The 14,675-nt window shown below is 37.6% G+C and overlaps 1 protein-coding gene across 1 annotated transcript in view; it reads left to right on the top strand.

Annotated features, from left to right (window-relative positions):
• Cntn5 (contactin 5) overlaps positions 1-14,675 on the top strand; it is a 1,160,177-nt gene that overhangs the window by 481,019 nt on the left and 664,483 nt on the right. The window contains exon 3 of the mRNA XM_042280381.2: positions 10,674-10,798. Coding sequence (XP_042136315.1) covers positions 10,744-10,798 — 55 coding nt within the window. The 5' untranslated portion in view covers positions 10,674-10,743. The remainder of the gene's footprint in view (positions 1-10,673; positions 10,799-14,675) is intronic.

Genomic DNA, 14,675 nt, shown 5'->3' with positions numbered 1-14,675 from the left:
TACTACTCAGCAGAGAAAAACAATGAAAGCATGAAATTTGCAGGCAAATGGACGGCACTAGAAAAAATCATCTTGAGTGAGGTAACCCAAACCCAGAAAGACAGTCATGGTATGCACTCACTCATAAGTGGATTCTAGATATAAAATAAAGAACAATCAGACCACATCCCATAGAACCATAGAGGCTATATGTATAGTATGGAGGTCCCTAGGACGACTGTGGCTTATAATAAATTTCGGTTTTACTCAATTATTGAAAAAAAATAGCCAAATGAATGGAAACACATAAACTATGAACCAAAGGCTGAGGGGCCCCCAGCTGGATCAGGCCCTCTGAATAGGTGAGACAGTTGATTGGCTTGATCAGTTTGGGAGACAACTAGGCAGTGGGACCAAGTCCTGTGCTCATTGCATGAGTTGGCTGTTTGAAACCTGGAGCTTATGCAGGGACACTTGGCTCAGTCTGGGAGGAATGGACTGGACCTGCCTGGACTGAGCCTACCAGGTTGATTGCAGTCCTCGGGGGAGGATTTGCCCTGGAGGAGGTGGGAATGAGGGGTAGGCTGGGGGTAAGGAGAAGGTGTGGGAGGGGGGAGAATAAGGGAACCCGTGGCTGACATGTAGAACTGAATGGTATTGTAAAATAAAATAAAATAAATAAAATAAAATAGAAAAAGAAGAAAAAAAATAAATAAACCAGAGAGATGCCTCAGTAGGGAAAGGCATTTACTGCCAATCATAATGGCCTGAATTCATTCCTTGGGATCGATATGGAAAGAAATAATTGAGACAAATTTTAAGAAGATTTATTTGTTTGTTTTAATTCATGGGTAGGTATGTGAGGTTAATTAGAGCTTTGTCAGATCCTCTGGAGCTGGGGTTACAAGTAGATGTGAGCTGCCTGGTTTTGATGCTGGGAACTGAACCCTGCTCTCTGCAAGAGCTGTGAGTTTTCTTAACCTCTGAGCCATCACTACAGCCTCAGTTTATCAGAGTCTATTACAGCAAAGAAGATTCCTGAGCCAAGATGTTGTCAGAACTGAAGGTTTGCAAAGGGGTCTGCTACAACTCTGAGGGGATCAAGCTCTTATAGGCTGAAGAAAAGTGGAACCCTTAGCGGACTGGCTGCAGACAGAGCACTGTCTTACTTGGATATGGCTTGGCAGGAGGTCCTTCATCTCCTGGTTGGATGCTTTTGATTGGCCGCAGAGTAGTACTCATAAGTCTCTCACGTAAAATATTTACATATTAAGTTCCAGTTTCAGAAGCATTTTCAGGGCAATGGCTCCTTTACTGCTGGAACAGATCAATGTTCCACATCACATCACATTACTCTGATTTTTAAAGGATCTATTTTTTAAATTATGTATATGCATATGTGTCTGTGTGGGGTGTGCACATGTGAATTCCTGTACCCATAGAGGCCCTTGGTCCGTTGGTGCTTGAGTCAAACGTAACTATGAGCCATCCCACCTGGGTGTTAAGAACCGAACTCCAATCCTCTGCAAAAACAGTATGCACTCTTAACTATTAAAAATCTTCTCAGAAGGCTGGGCAGTGGTGGCATGCACTTGGGAGGCAGAGCCAGGTGGATCTCTGTGAGTTTGAGGCCAGCCTGGTCTACAGAGTAAGATCCAGGACAGGCACCAAAACTACACATGAGAAACCCTGTCTGGAAAACCCAAAAACAAAAACAAAAATCTCTTCTCAGAAGCCAACTTTAAAAAAAAAATAGCTTTTTTTAAAATTATGTTTTTCCTGGGAGAAGTGTTATCAGTTTTTTTTTTTTTAATCTACATTGGTTGCCCCTTAAGCAACAGCTTCTGCTGCAAAGGCTGTGGCCTGAGGGGATTTTTGTTCCCTCAGGCACTGACTCTTTCCAAGCTACTAAGGGAAGTTATCTAAATCTAAAGAACTCACCTTGTAATGGTTTAGGTGGAATTCTGCTCACTCAGAGAGGTTGAGTAGCAAGTAGCTCACCTTCTCCGTTTGCTAGAGTCTTCCAAAAGAAAACTAGCATCCTTCTCTCAGCCACCACTTAAAAAACCCTTGCTTCACATGGTTCCCCCTTACCACCTCCTGCCAGCTACTTGCTGACTCAGCCTACTGCTCACAGGTTAATTTTGTTTAATCAAACACACATTTGAATTGCTAACAAAAGCACTAGGAAAAAATGCAACACACTTTAAAATAATATTTCCTAACATGGGAGGAATATGTATATGCTTGTGAGTACCCACAGACCAGAAAATGGGGTCAGATCCTTTGCAGCTAGGTTATAGGCAGTTGTGAGCCACTTGATATGAGTGCTGGGAACTAAACATGGGTTCTCTGCAATTCACACTTTAAACCATTGAACCATTTCTGAGTCAATATTCTTTCTTTTCCTATCCCATCTCTGTTATTAAGAACACAACTGAAAGTCTTATTTTCATATGTCCATAGTTAATTTCTTTCTTTCTCTGAGTGCTCTACATTTTCATCCTAATTGACTTGGTATTAATTCTTCTTGTATTAGTTTTTTCAATCCTTTTTTCTAGTCTTTCTAATGTTAACTTTTATCAGCTCCTATTCCCTTTACAGAAATCCTATTAGACAGGTCCAGCACATTGCCAACATCTCTGTTCTTCTGAGATACATTCTAGACACCTATATTTCTGCTTCTTCCTTTTCAGTCTCAATTCCTTAACATTTATTATTTCTCCTTATTCATTGTGATAGCTCTTCCTATGTAGTTTGTGAATATTGACTGTAAATTTTATACTATGGGAATTTTGGTTTGTTTTTACAGCAAACCGATGATTTAAGACAGACATTTTTATTTTACTTTCCTTGGAAAGAGGCTCTCTAGAGAAATATTCCTTTGGTATCCTATATTTTTGGATTCTCCTACTTAAAGTCCTATTTTTGTGGCATGCAGGTTTTATGCCCTGATAACCGAGCAGCCATTGATAGCAAGCACCTGAAGTCAGCCAGGATTTGGAAAATAGTTCAGTACTCAGTTTACTCATTGCATGAAGTGCTGGCTTTTGTTTTTCTCCTAACTAGTTCACCAAGACATTTAAAAAACATTGATATTATTTCATAAAGTACCTTAAGAAGGAAGTAAAATACAATGCTCAGTTCCCAAATTTTCAGAAAGGGAAGCCTGCCATCACCAGAACACAAAGCAGGAATCAGGATCTCAACAACGATGTCGGAGCTCAAATGCAAGCAGGGAGCATGCGCAGTGAGCTGTTGCTCTGCCTTTGCTGTGATGTCAACTCATCGGGTAGCAAGAATCATAAAGAAGTTTTGGAATATGTTTCTGAGCAGCCTCCATTGTGTGCACCACCGAGTAATAAATAATCATGAGCCATAAATTACAAACTATTTCTGGAGTCCCAGTTAGTTACAAACTAACGCCGTTTCTTGAGCCCTTGATGAACCTGCTTCCACAAGGACAGACTATGGCATTGAAAAGACATACACAGATTTATAATAAAAAAGAAAAATGTTCACTATGCTTATCAACACACTAACAAAAAATACCAGGCTGAGAATATCCACAAATATGCAAACACTGTTAGTTACATCCCCAAGCATGTCATTGTGACATACAACTGCCATTTTTCTTCCTGTGACACGCAGTATCATAACTCAGTCTGGTGGTCTGTGAAAGCCTGTCCACTTCCTGGTCTTGTTACTTGGGCTTCATAGGATATATATGGTTATACACAGATGAAGACAAGCTCTTATTTCTTCCATCTTCCAAGCTGCATTTTATTATCTTCTGTTTTGTACAGGTGCACTAGACTGGAGAACTTCAAGGTCATATAGGACAGAGCTCCTCTTCAAAACATATTAATTCCCCCTGTGAGCTCTATGTTGAGCTTACTAATACTATAAGAAATATGTTCCTAGAAAAAGGACTTTGAGCTCTGGTCTGTAAAAAGGGTCAGGGATAAGGTGGTCATTGAGTCCTCAGAAAAATATTCTTTATGATTTATTTCCTTCACCAACACATGTATCCACATAGCCTTGGCTTTGGGAAATTGAAGAAACACTCCCATGCCACCTCCATGGATTTAATTTAACTGAGTACAAGACAGTGTTTATCCATCCATGAGTGAAATAAGTCATAATTTAAGTAGTTTCACCTTGTTCAGTAGGACTCTATAACTTAGTAAGTTGCAAAATTTCAAGATTTGCTGTGCCTGCTGCAAAACTGCATAAGTGGCTTCTCCATGCTACTGGAGCTCTATAACTTAATAAACACTGTGGCAATCATATACGGACCAATAAATGTACCAGGAACAAGGGTATAGACTTTAAAAATACATATTAAAAACTTAGTGCCTTAGACACACTCAGCAAAAATGACATAAAAGTTATACAGTATTAGGTATGTGTGAGAACTGTATAAAATAACAAAAACCTCCAAGAGGACAATGTGGACAAAGAAAACTACATATTTGATTTAAAAAGGATAGTGATGATGCCCATTCTCAGACAAAAGTGAAGAAAACATCACTTTCTTATGCAATCATCACCATAGCAATGGCAATTGCTTATTAAAATTTGTTTTCAGTTAAAGTTTTCATTCCAATTTCAGAAAATTATGAAAATTGTTTAAAGTTAAATTAATTATTTTTCATAATAAAAGGCACACAAATACATTCAGGCACATTTTTTTTTTTTGCTTCTAGAGAAGCACATATTTGTGAATTAATTATTGGTTTATAATCTTAATTTATTTCCTTGGCCATTTCAGAACTCAGGTTTTCCAGACTTTACTATGATTACTGTTAGAGACAAAACAAGTAAGAAAAGCCGTGTCCTTACAGGACAGTGTCAGCATGCTAGGCAGAACGTGAGTCTTTGTTATTTTATACAGGCCTCACACCTAATACTGTATTTCATTTTCTTTCTTTCTTTTTTAAGTTTTTTTTTTTTTTTTGGGACAGGCTTTCTCTGTGTAGCCCTGGTGGTCCTGGAGCACTCTTTGTACATCAGGCTGGCCTTGAACTCACAGAGATCTACCTGCCTCTGCCTGCCAAGTGCTGGGATTAAAGGCATGTGCTACCAAGGCTGGCAACTATAGAATTTTTTCTGTCATTTATGCTGTTTCTCTAAGCATATGAATAAGATCTGTCCAACCCCGTTTTGACAAATTTGTTTTTATCCCCAAATAGAGTTCTGGTGTTGAAACAAAATTATTATATCTAATCTCTTCTTGACCACATACAGAAATACAGCACACTGTTGTAGGATTGGATTAGCCAACTCTTCAAAAATGAAGGAATTAAACATATTACTGTGAATATCAATTTCAGATATAGAATAGTCTACCAACTATTGTTTCAGTGAAGGAAGCTGCAGATCTGTACATATTTAGAACAGAAACCAAAAATTCCCTTGCTGTAAAACTAAAAATGAATAACTAATTGTCCAAATCTCAGAGTAGGATAAAATTCTAAAATTTAAAAAATGATCGGTTAAAAAAATATAATAATAATAACAGCCTACAAGAATCTGTCCTTGATATACTATCAACTACATAGTCAGTTCTCATGTTCCATACCATTGTAAGAAACTTAAAGTTGTATATGATGCACAGCAGAAATCATTTGTTTTCTATGGTTTCACATAATTCTGACATAGAAAGTAGGGTTTCCGCAGCAGAATCTGCATAATCAGGAAAGAAAGCCTTCCTTTGTTTTATTTTATTTTTAATTATGTACACTTGTAGGGATCAGAGAATATGAGGCAAGAAGAAGGCAGTGGATTTCCTGTACCTAGAGTTACTTAGAGTTGTCGGCTCCTTGACTTGAGTGTTGGGGACCAAACTCCAGGGCCTTGAGAGAAGAGGATGTGCTCTTAACCTCTGAGACATCTGCCCAGTCCTGGGAGACTTTATTTCTGTGTAATAAGATTAGTCAGAGAGCAACAGTTAAATTCTATTAGTCAGATGTAAGCTTTAAAGGAAATGGTTTCAATTATATTTGGTTAACTTGGCAGCAACTGCGCTGTCAGGTAAGATCTCAGACTCTCTTGCAAGTGTAGCTGTGGACCCTGGCATGGACACTGGCATGGTCCATGACATAGAATAAGATAACTGAGGGTACCAGAGGTTTTACCCCATTTTGCTAGCTGTGTGACCCCAAATAAATTATTTTTATCAATAAGAAATTTACTGGATAAATTTTAAAATGTTCAATACATGTTGTTGTGTAAATATGATATAGTGATTTCTTTTTCATTTTTTGTATTCCTTTTTTAAATGTTTTTCTTACTAAAGCCTATAATTTGTTTAGTAATTAACTGTTTTTTTCTAAATGCTTGTTATTCTTCTAAGCACTAGGTCTATAAAGATAAATAAGACAAATGTCTTTGCTTTTATCAGTAAGAAATTCAAGTAAGAAGATAAGACAATGAATAGATAGCAAACCAACCTTGGGTACTAACAGCTGCAAAGATGAATAAGGCAGCTAGAGGGGTTAATCGGTGGAGATGAGGTAACTTTTTCAGGAAACCAAAAGAGACTTCTAGAAGGAACTGTCTTCAACAAGTTAAACCTGCAAATAGTAATAGAGAAGTCCAGACAGAGGGCACAGGGACTGCCTCATAGAACTGAGGCACCACACAGCCTCAGTGTGGGAAGTTGGGAGTGGGCCTAGAATCTTGTAAAAAAGTTAAGCAGCAACCAGATTGTCTCTGGCCTTGCAACTACATAACAATTTTATATTTCATCCTAAGAATAAAACACTGCACCAGAGATATGATACAGCCTGAAACATCTTGAGATACAATCTTACAGAACTGTGGGGTAGGGATGGATAAGGGAGAGGAGAAAAGAGAGGGCAAGAGAGGAATCTGTGAGTGACAGGATCCTGACAATGACTCTGGAGCAAGTGTGCCCACCTTCCATACTCTAGTCTCCCCTCCCCTTGTACCTAGACCATCTTCAAAACAGTTTGCCATGTGCATCCTTAGGGAAAAGACCAACTTGTAATTATGCAGTAATATTTTATCACATCCTTTGTCTTACACAAGACGTACTCCACTACATCGTCTGATGTCTTCAGTACTTGTCTATGTGGTCAACTTCACTATGATCTTTCATTCTGAGTAATGACTGGAACTAGTACCCTGGTGTGACTTGCAAAAGTTTGTAATAATCCAGGAACAAATGAAAGAAATGTCTTTCAGACACTGGCGTTTCAATACAACAGGTGCGCATAGTGCTTATTGCTGAGAACTACAACACATTCTCATAAAAGCATGACTTTTTAATGTTTTCAGATTAGTATGCAGCTTTGCTGCTCCCCCTCCCTGCACAGCAGTGCACTGTACTGCTTATCACCAAAAACGCACTTCTGAATACATGGTCTTCCCATTAACTTCAGGAGCATGCATTCAGTGATGATGATTTAATCTGGCACCTAGCATGGACTTAATACATTTGTGATAAGTGATCTTATTTTGTTACTTTGACATAGTAATTTAAGTCATAAGATAACTGTTTTCATGGAAATCCTGTAAATGTTTTACGTGTTTAAAACCTTAGAGCTTATTACAAACTCTTTTACATTTCCTCAAACAGAAAGAAAACATGAGCTACAAAACAAATTTGAAAGGAGTCAATTTAGATACATTTTAAATTATGCATTTTAAAGAACTATAATTTTGTTGTTTTTAAGTCCTATGGATCAAGTGATGATCCTTCACAATGAACACACACACACACACACACACACACACACACACACTTTATAGAAGAAAAGGCCTTTAGTATAAAATGGAGTCTTTTGTCACATAATTCAGTGTACCAAAATTCATATTTTATAAGAAAAAAGGTGTGGAATAATATTTTTTCCTTTTTTTATTTATTTTTTTCATTTTACATACCAACCACAGTTCCCCCTCCCTCCTCTTTTCCCATTCCCTTGCACCTCACCCCCTACTCCCCATCCACTCCTCAGAGAGGTAAGGCCTCCCTTGGGGGGGTCAACAAAATCTAACATACCAAGTTGAGGCAGGACCAAGCCCCTCCTCACCCCCCCACTCCCCTCCACCCCGTAAAAAGGCTGAGCAAGGTATCCCTCCATAGAGAATGGGTGTCAAAAAGACAGTCATGCACTAGGAATAAATCCTGGTCCCACTACCGGGAGCCCCACAAACAGATCAAGTCACACAACTGTCACCCACATTCGCAGAGCTTACTTCTCCCATGCATGTTCCCCAGTTGTCAGTCTGGAATCTGAGCTCCCACTAGCTCGGGTCAGCTGTCTCTGTGGTTTTGTATATAACAGTGTGGGGCTTAGAGTTAGCTGTCCTGCTGCTAGTGTCCTTAGCTATGGTTCCTTCGGTGTCTCTATGCATGTGCAGGATGTGAGTGTTAGGTTTCCCTTGTGTTCTCCCAGGGTACAGCATGTAGGTCCTGTAGAATCATTTCCATTCATTGAAGATGAATAGTAAAAATAACAGAGGATGCCAGAACATTGACAGGAGCAATTTTAGGGACTTGGTATTGAGTAGAAATTTACCAAAATTAATCCAGTGAAAACTGCTTCCATCTCAGAATTCACCATCTAAGGAAATCAATCATATCATGAAATAAAAGTATGGTAATCCAAACATACAATCACCACAAAGAATTGTTGGAATTCCAGTGACTTCCATTACATTTTGGAAAACAAATAGTGTTTAAATAATAAAATGGTTTTAAATTTTGAAAATTATCTAAGTCACTTTAATGTATGCTTCGAGTTTGATTTATTTATGATATTTACTCATAAAAAGATGCTGAAAAGTTACTTTTATTGATGGGAGTTAGTTATAAATCAGTCCACCATTATTCTCACTTAACTTTCTTCTTATTTTTATTACTTATCACAAAGTTAGACTAACAGGCTTGGACTTTAAAATATAAATGAAACAAAAGTAACTTTTTCAGAAAGAATTAACAAAAAAGTCCCTTCTTTGGTTTGACTCTATTAAGTTATAACCTAGTTAGGGGGAAATGCATGTCTATATTTGAAGATATTTCCCAAAAGACAGAGATAACCCCTAACTCAAATTCCATAATGAAGACTGTGGTGGTATTCTAATTGTACTGAAATGTGATTTTGATTGTATGTTAATAAATAAAGTTGCCCGGGGGTCAGAGCTATTAGAGCCATAGACAGAGTGTGGCGGTGGTGGCACACGCCTTTAATCCCATAGATCTCTGTGTGTTCAGGGATACAGCCAGCATTGGAGACATATGCCTTTAAGACCTAGGGGGCTGTACATTCAGACAGTGACGAGGCAGTCACGTGTTTGGGTTTACAACCAATGAGAAGGCAGAACAATAATACTATAAAAAAGGCATACAGACAGGAAGTAGCTCTCTTTCGAGAAGCTGGGACACAGAGGAGGAAGGGTGAGATTTTAGCTCTGAGCTCTGACCTCTTGGCTTTCTCTTTTACATTGTTTCTGTGTTTCTTATTTAATAGGACGGTTGGTTACATCTACAGAAGACGTACATCAAGAGAACTAAACAGAAATTTTGGCACACACACACACACAGCTGACAGTTGAAGTTTGCAGCCTAGTAAAAATTAAGAAGTAAGAATTTGTAAGGCATATTGGTCAAGCTCTTACAGAAAGTTTGGCGTCAGAGCTTTACATTCTTTTCATGTTTATTATGCCTTTCAGGACAGAAAAAGAAACCAAAAGATATCAATGTGATATTCTGCTTATGGTTATAAAAATAGCGTTACAGAAAATATTAAATATTCATGAGAAATCCTTATTTCCCTCAGGTTCCAGAGAGCAAAAGATGCTGAGAGATATTAAGCACCAAAGGAGGGAACTGTAACACACTACAGATAATCACTAGAGTTATAAACAAAGGCAGTTGATATTAATAATTAAATGAGAACATCCCCTGTGGAGGTTTCCACGAGCACCAGGCATGGTGTGTAACATCTCTTGGCTAACTGATCATTAGTTGCTTTCTAGACCAGGAGTGTACGTTAATGGAACCTGTGTTTCAAGTCCAATAACTTGTCTAGTATAATAAATAATTATACATGCCCGGTGAGGACTCATCCCTCTTAGACCCTGGTGCTTTTAATGTCTGTGAGAGACTATTCAACAGAAGCAAATAGGGACTGTTTATCCATGCTCTGAAGTTTTGTGTTGCACAGTAACTTAACAGTAGCAGAATTATTTTAATATCATCAGTAGCTGTGCTGGCTAATTTTATGTTAACTTGACATAAGTTGGAGTCATTTTGAAGTTGGGAACCTCAATTGAAAAAATTTCCCTACCAAATAGACCTGTGTGCAACTCTGTGGCTCATTTTCTTGATTGGTGATTGATGTGGGAGAGCCCAGCCCTCTGTGAGCAGGGCCACCATGGGCAGATAGTCCAGGGTGTCACAAGAAATAGGGCTGAGCAAGCCATGGGAGTATGTCAGTAAACAGCACTCCTCTCTGGGCTCTGCATCGGCTCCTACTTTTAGGTTGCTGCCCTGATTTTTATCAGATTACTGACTGCAAGTGGAAACCTTAACTAAGACAATAGAAAGACTGTATGCACCCAACCTGTGCACTGAAAGTTGTGTGTAATGATATTATGAGGTTTTTTTTTTTTTTGGTAGGGGTAGTTTTCTCTGTTTTTGAAAACTGTATCTATCTCAACAGGGTTTTCTTCAATGAGCAAGCATCAGTGCTGATTACCACCCTGTGATCCAGAAGAGTCCAGTGACCAAGCATGGCTTCCTCTTGGAGACTAATCCTGTTCCTGTCTGTCACCAGGTGTCTTTCAGGTAAAACACATGCATAATTATTGGATTGTTGCTAAGTCTCAATTAACAAAGGTGTATGAAGATCTCTATCCCAAAGAACTAAACAAAACAATTATTAATTAAAGAAGCTTAATGACATTTTAATTTTCCTAAATACAGTTTTAGTAGAATAACATTTATTTTTATATATAGTGAACCAGTATTATATGCAAATATTTTCATGTAACACACACACACATATATCTATAAACATGTATATACTGTTTACTATATGGAAATGTGGATAATATAACCATATACCCAACATTTCATTTTACATATGGTGGCATGTGCTCTTAGCAAATTATACTACACTGCTATGTGGTAAAAGTTTTTCATTGACTGTACAGATTTTTGTGTGTGTGTGTCCAAGAATCAAATACATTCTCTGAATAGTATCACATTTTGAGTATTACAGTGTTCTCTCAAGTAAACAGAAACTATCAAACATGGCAGGTAGAAGATCATACCTAGTTAGAAGTAACTATAAACTCCTTTCAGAATCATTGAGGTAAGCTTTGCCTAGCAATTATACAATACTTTCCAGTCTTATCCCTGATCTCCATCCATGCAATACCTGCCATGAAATATATGTAATATGTGATGTGACTCTTTTAAAACCCTAGCTCTCAATCAGAAAGTGCTCCAAATGTGCTGGTTTGAAATCTGAAACCATTTCATGGCTTCATAAATTTGTCATTTCACTTTTATAAATCAGTATGTGTTAAAATGAGATAGCTAAGTACACTTGAACATATTTACAAGTTTTAGAAATGTATCCACAGAAGCCTCACACCCTAATACCAGCAACTTATTAGTTGCAAAGCAAACAACACATTAATTATGCATTTATCAGTAATATTATTTGTTGTAAGCATTGCTTATTGAACAGTAAATGTAATAAGAGACGTGAAGGTTGGGGGAGGTCAGTGTAATCTCGAAAAGTGTATATCAAAGATACCGAGCATTAAATGAAAATCATGGTTCATTGTTACTGTGTTCACTCAAGAAATGTGTCTTCAGAAAGCTGTTTCTGCCTGGCTCTGTCGTTATCTGCACAGTATTCCCCACTCTCCGAATCCAATCTGCTCCCCTCCAGTCTTCTCAAGCTCCTTGTCTGTTTGAACTCACAGACTGTCTGTTAGTTGTTCTTATGTGTGAGTTGACAATTGCTGGTGGTAGGCAATAACAGTGTAGTTAGTTTCTCTTGAAATCACCCAACAATAAAATTTTCCAAGTAAATACTCCCTCCAATGGATCTAGTCTTTGTATTTTAGGAAAAGCAAGTATACTATGTCTTGCATGGGGTCTGGAATTGCTAACTCTCAAGTTCTTGTGTGTATCAAGTTGTCATTGACAGTAGAATAAATGAAACATTGGAAGGTATTTAAACTTCTTCACTGTACCTGAATTTAATAAAGAGAAAATATAGCAAGTTTTTATAATACATTAATTTTATCTCCCTGTCAACACTTGCTTAAGAGAAAAACCTAATAGCTACTAAAAAGGGTACGTGCAGGGATGCTTTTATTTGAAGTCTTTACCATAGTCTATAGATAACACTCTTACTCAATTTCTGGTAGTTAACCAATTCCTATGGCCTAATACTTATTTCACTGTTGTACTATCTTCTGTCTTGCTTTTTAGTGTTCATGGTTACTGCTTTAAGTTAGATACAAGTGCTACTTCATGGGTCACTTAGCACTGATCACTGAGATAGAAATGAGGATGACTACTTGTATGTTAAGAGCATGTTTAACATGATTGCTACTCTTTGAATTATAAACAATGACTAAAGAGAACAAATAAGCAGCCAGACTTTTGCTGTTTGGAAATGTACCCATTTCCAAGTGGCTGGACTATCCTGGGTCTGCTCCCCCAAGGAACATAGCTCAGCCTTGCTTGAGAACTGGCTGCTACTGCAGGAAGGATTCTTCATGGGCCTCATGGCTTGACATTGGAGTCAGATCTGCAAGTAGAGCCGACAGAACGGCATGATCCAAATTAGCTTGCATAAAATAATACTAAAAATGCTGTTGAGGATTCAGGATTACATTCCATCTGTTCCCAGTGAACTTGCAAAACGGTGCCCTCATTGGAAAGAGCTCCACAATTTGTGAAAAATCCAAATAATCTTCTCTATGCCAAGCAGCTCATGTCCTCCTCACTAGGTGTTAATCTAGCTGGTTTGGAAATATGGACAGTTATATACAAATCAGAAAGTAAAAGAAAATCCATACCTACCTGAATCTAAGAGCATTCTTAATATTAATAATTAAATAATTAATTATAGTACTTTTGTTTACAAGTTTTTAATAATAATTTTATACAATCAAATATTAATGAAATGACAGGCTGGGCATATTGTTCAGTTGGGAGTATACTTACCTAGCATATAGGAGGTCCTGGATTTGATTCCAGCTGATCATAAACTGGATATGATAATATATATATACATATATATATATATATATAAATACATATCAATAATCTCAGCACTCAGGTGATAGAAGCAGAGAACTCAGAAGTGCAAGATTATATTGGGCTACACACTGAATTTAAGGCCAGACTTGGCTACAAGAAACCCTTTCTCAATAATAATAATAATAATAATAATAATAATAATAATAATAATAATAGCTCAAAGGAGGAAACTATGAGAAAGATGTCTTCCAGGAAATGAATGAACAAGCAGTGGGCCATATAAATAATGGGACACTATTCAGTGATGAAATAAATGAGGTACAAACTTCATAAACTCATGACATTACATTCACATTGCTAAATGCAGGAAGCTACTGCATAGACAACATGCTCTCTATCATTCTAGTTTCATGACGTCCTGAGAAGGGAAAACCACCGAGTGCAAATAGATCAGTGACAATCAGGAGATAGGCTGAACAGGGGGTCAAAGGGGCAGATGAAGAAATTAATATTTTGAAAGCAATGAGAAAGCATTCCCTATGGACCAGATACTAACTCATGGTATGTTGTGTTTATCAAAACCATAGAGAATGTAAATCATAGATTAAACATTAATATATGCAAATTGAATAAAAATTATTTAGGAGGTCATAGGCTCCCCAAACAGTTTCTAAAATATAACAAGGAATCAAATCACATATGACCCATGTAAACAGCAATCTCAACTAGGGGCAGTGTTACCTCAAAATTATTGGAAATGAGCTGTAAGACTAAACATAACCCATATTATACTTCTGTATGGTTATCTGTTTAATAATGTTGTTTTTCACTGAGCAGTTCTAATATTATGCATGCTGGACTTCAGCCAACAAGTCAGCGGAGGCAGATCCTGGGGCTGGATTTGTAGTTATAGATGGGGAAGGTTACTGATGATCAGTTATCCAATTGGCAATGGCTTAGAGGTGTTGGAGGCATTGGTATGTACAGATATACTCAAACATGCTATAAACAAACACAATATGTGATTGTATATGCATATACACACAGATGTTTTATTTCAGTCATTCTAGAAGACACAGATGCAGTGTGTCCCTGTAGGAAGTGTCAAGATCTTTCTTTTTATTAAGTTTGCTCTTGAAGGAACAAGGAACATTTCAGAAATGACTGATTACAGGACTTCAGTGGGAAATGTCCCATATAAATCATTTTAGAGTACCTTATGGCTCCTGAAAACATGGAAGTGCTAGGACAAATAAAACTACTTAAAAAAAGAGAGACATAAAGAGGGGGCTGGGAGATGGCCCAGGAGGTAAAATGTTTGCTGTGTGAATGTGAGAAGTGAGTTTAGATTCATAGGAATACATACAAAGCTGGGCACCTGGGCACATGTCTGTAACTCCAGTTCCCTTGTATCAAGATGAGAGAACAGAGAAAT

This window comes from Peromyscus maniculatus, chromosome 7, assembly GCF_049852395.1.
Source record: "Peromyscus maniculatus bairdii isolate BWxNUB_F1_BW_parent chromosome 7, HU_Pman_BW_mat_3.1, whole genome shotgun sequence".
NCBI lineage: Eukaryota > Metazoa > Chordata > Mammalia > Rodentia > Cricetidae > Peromyscus > Peromyscus maniculatus.
This window is presented reverse-complemented; position numbering and strand designations above follow the sequence as displayed.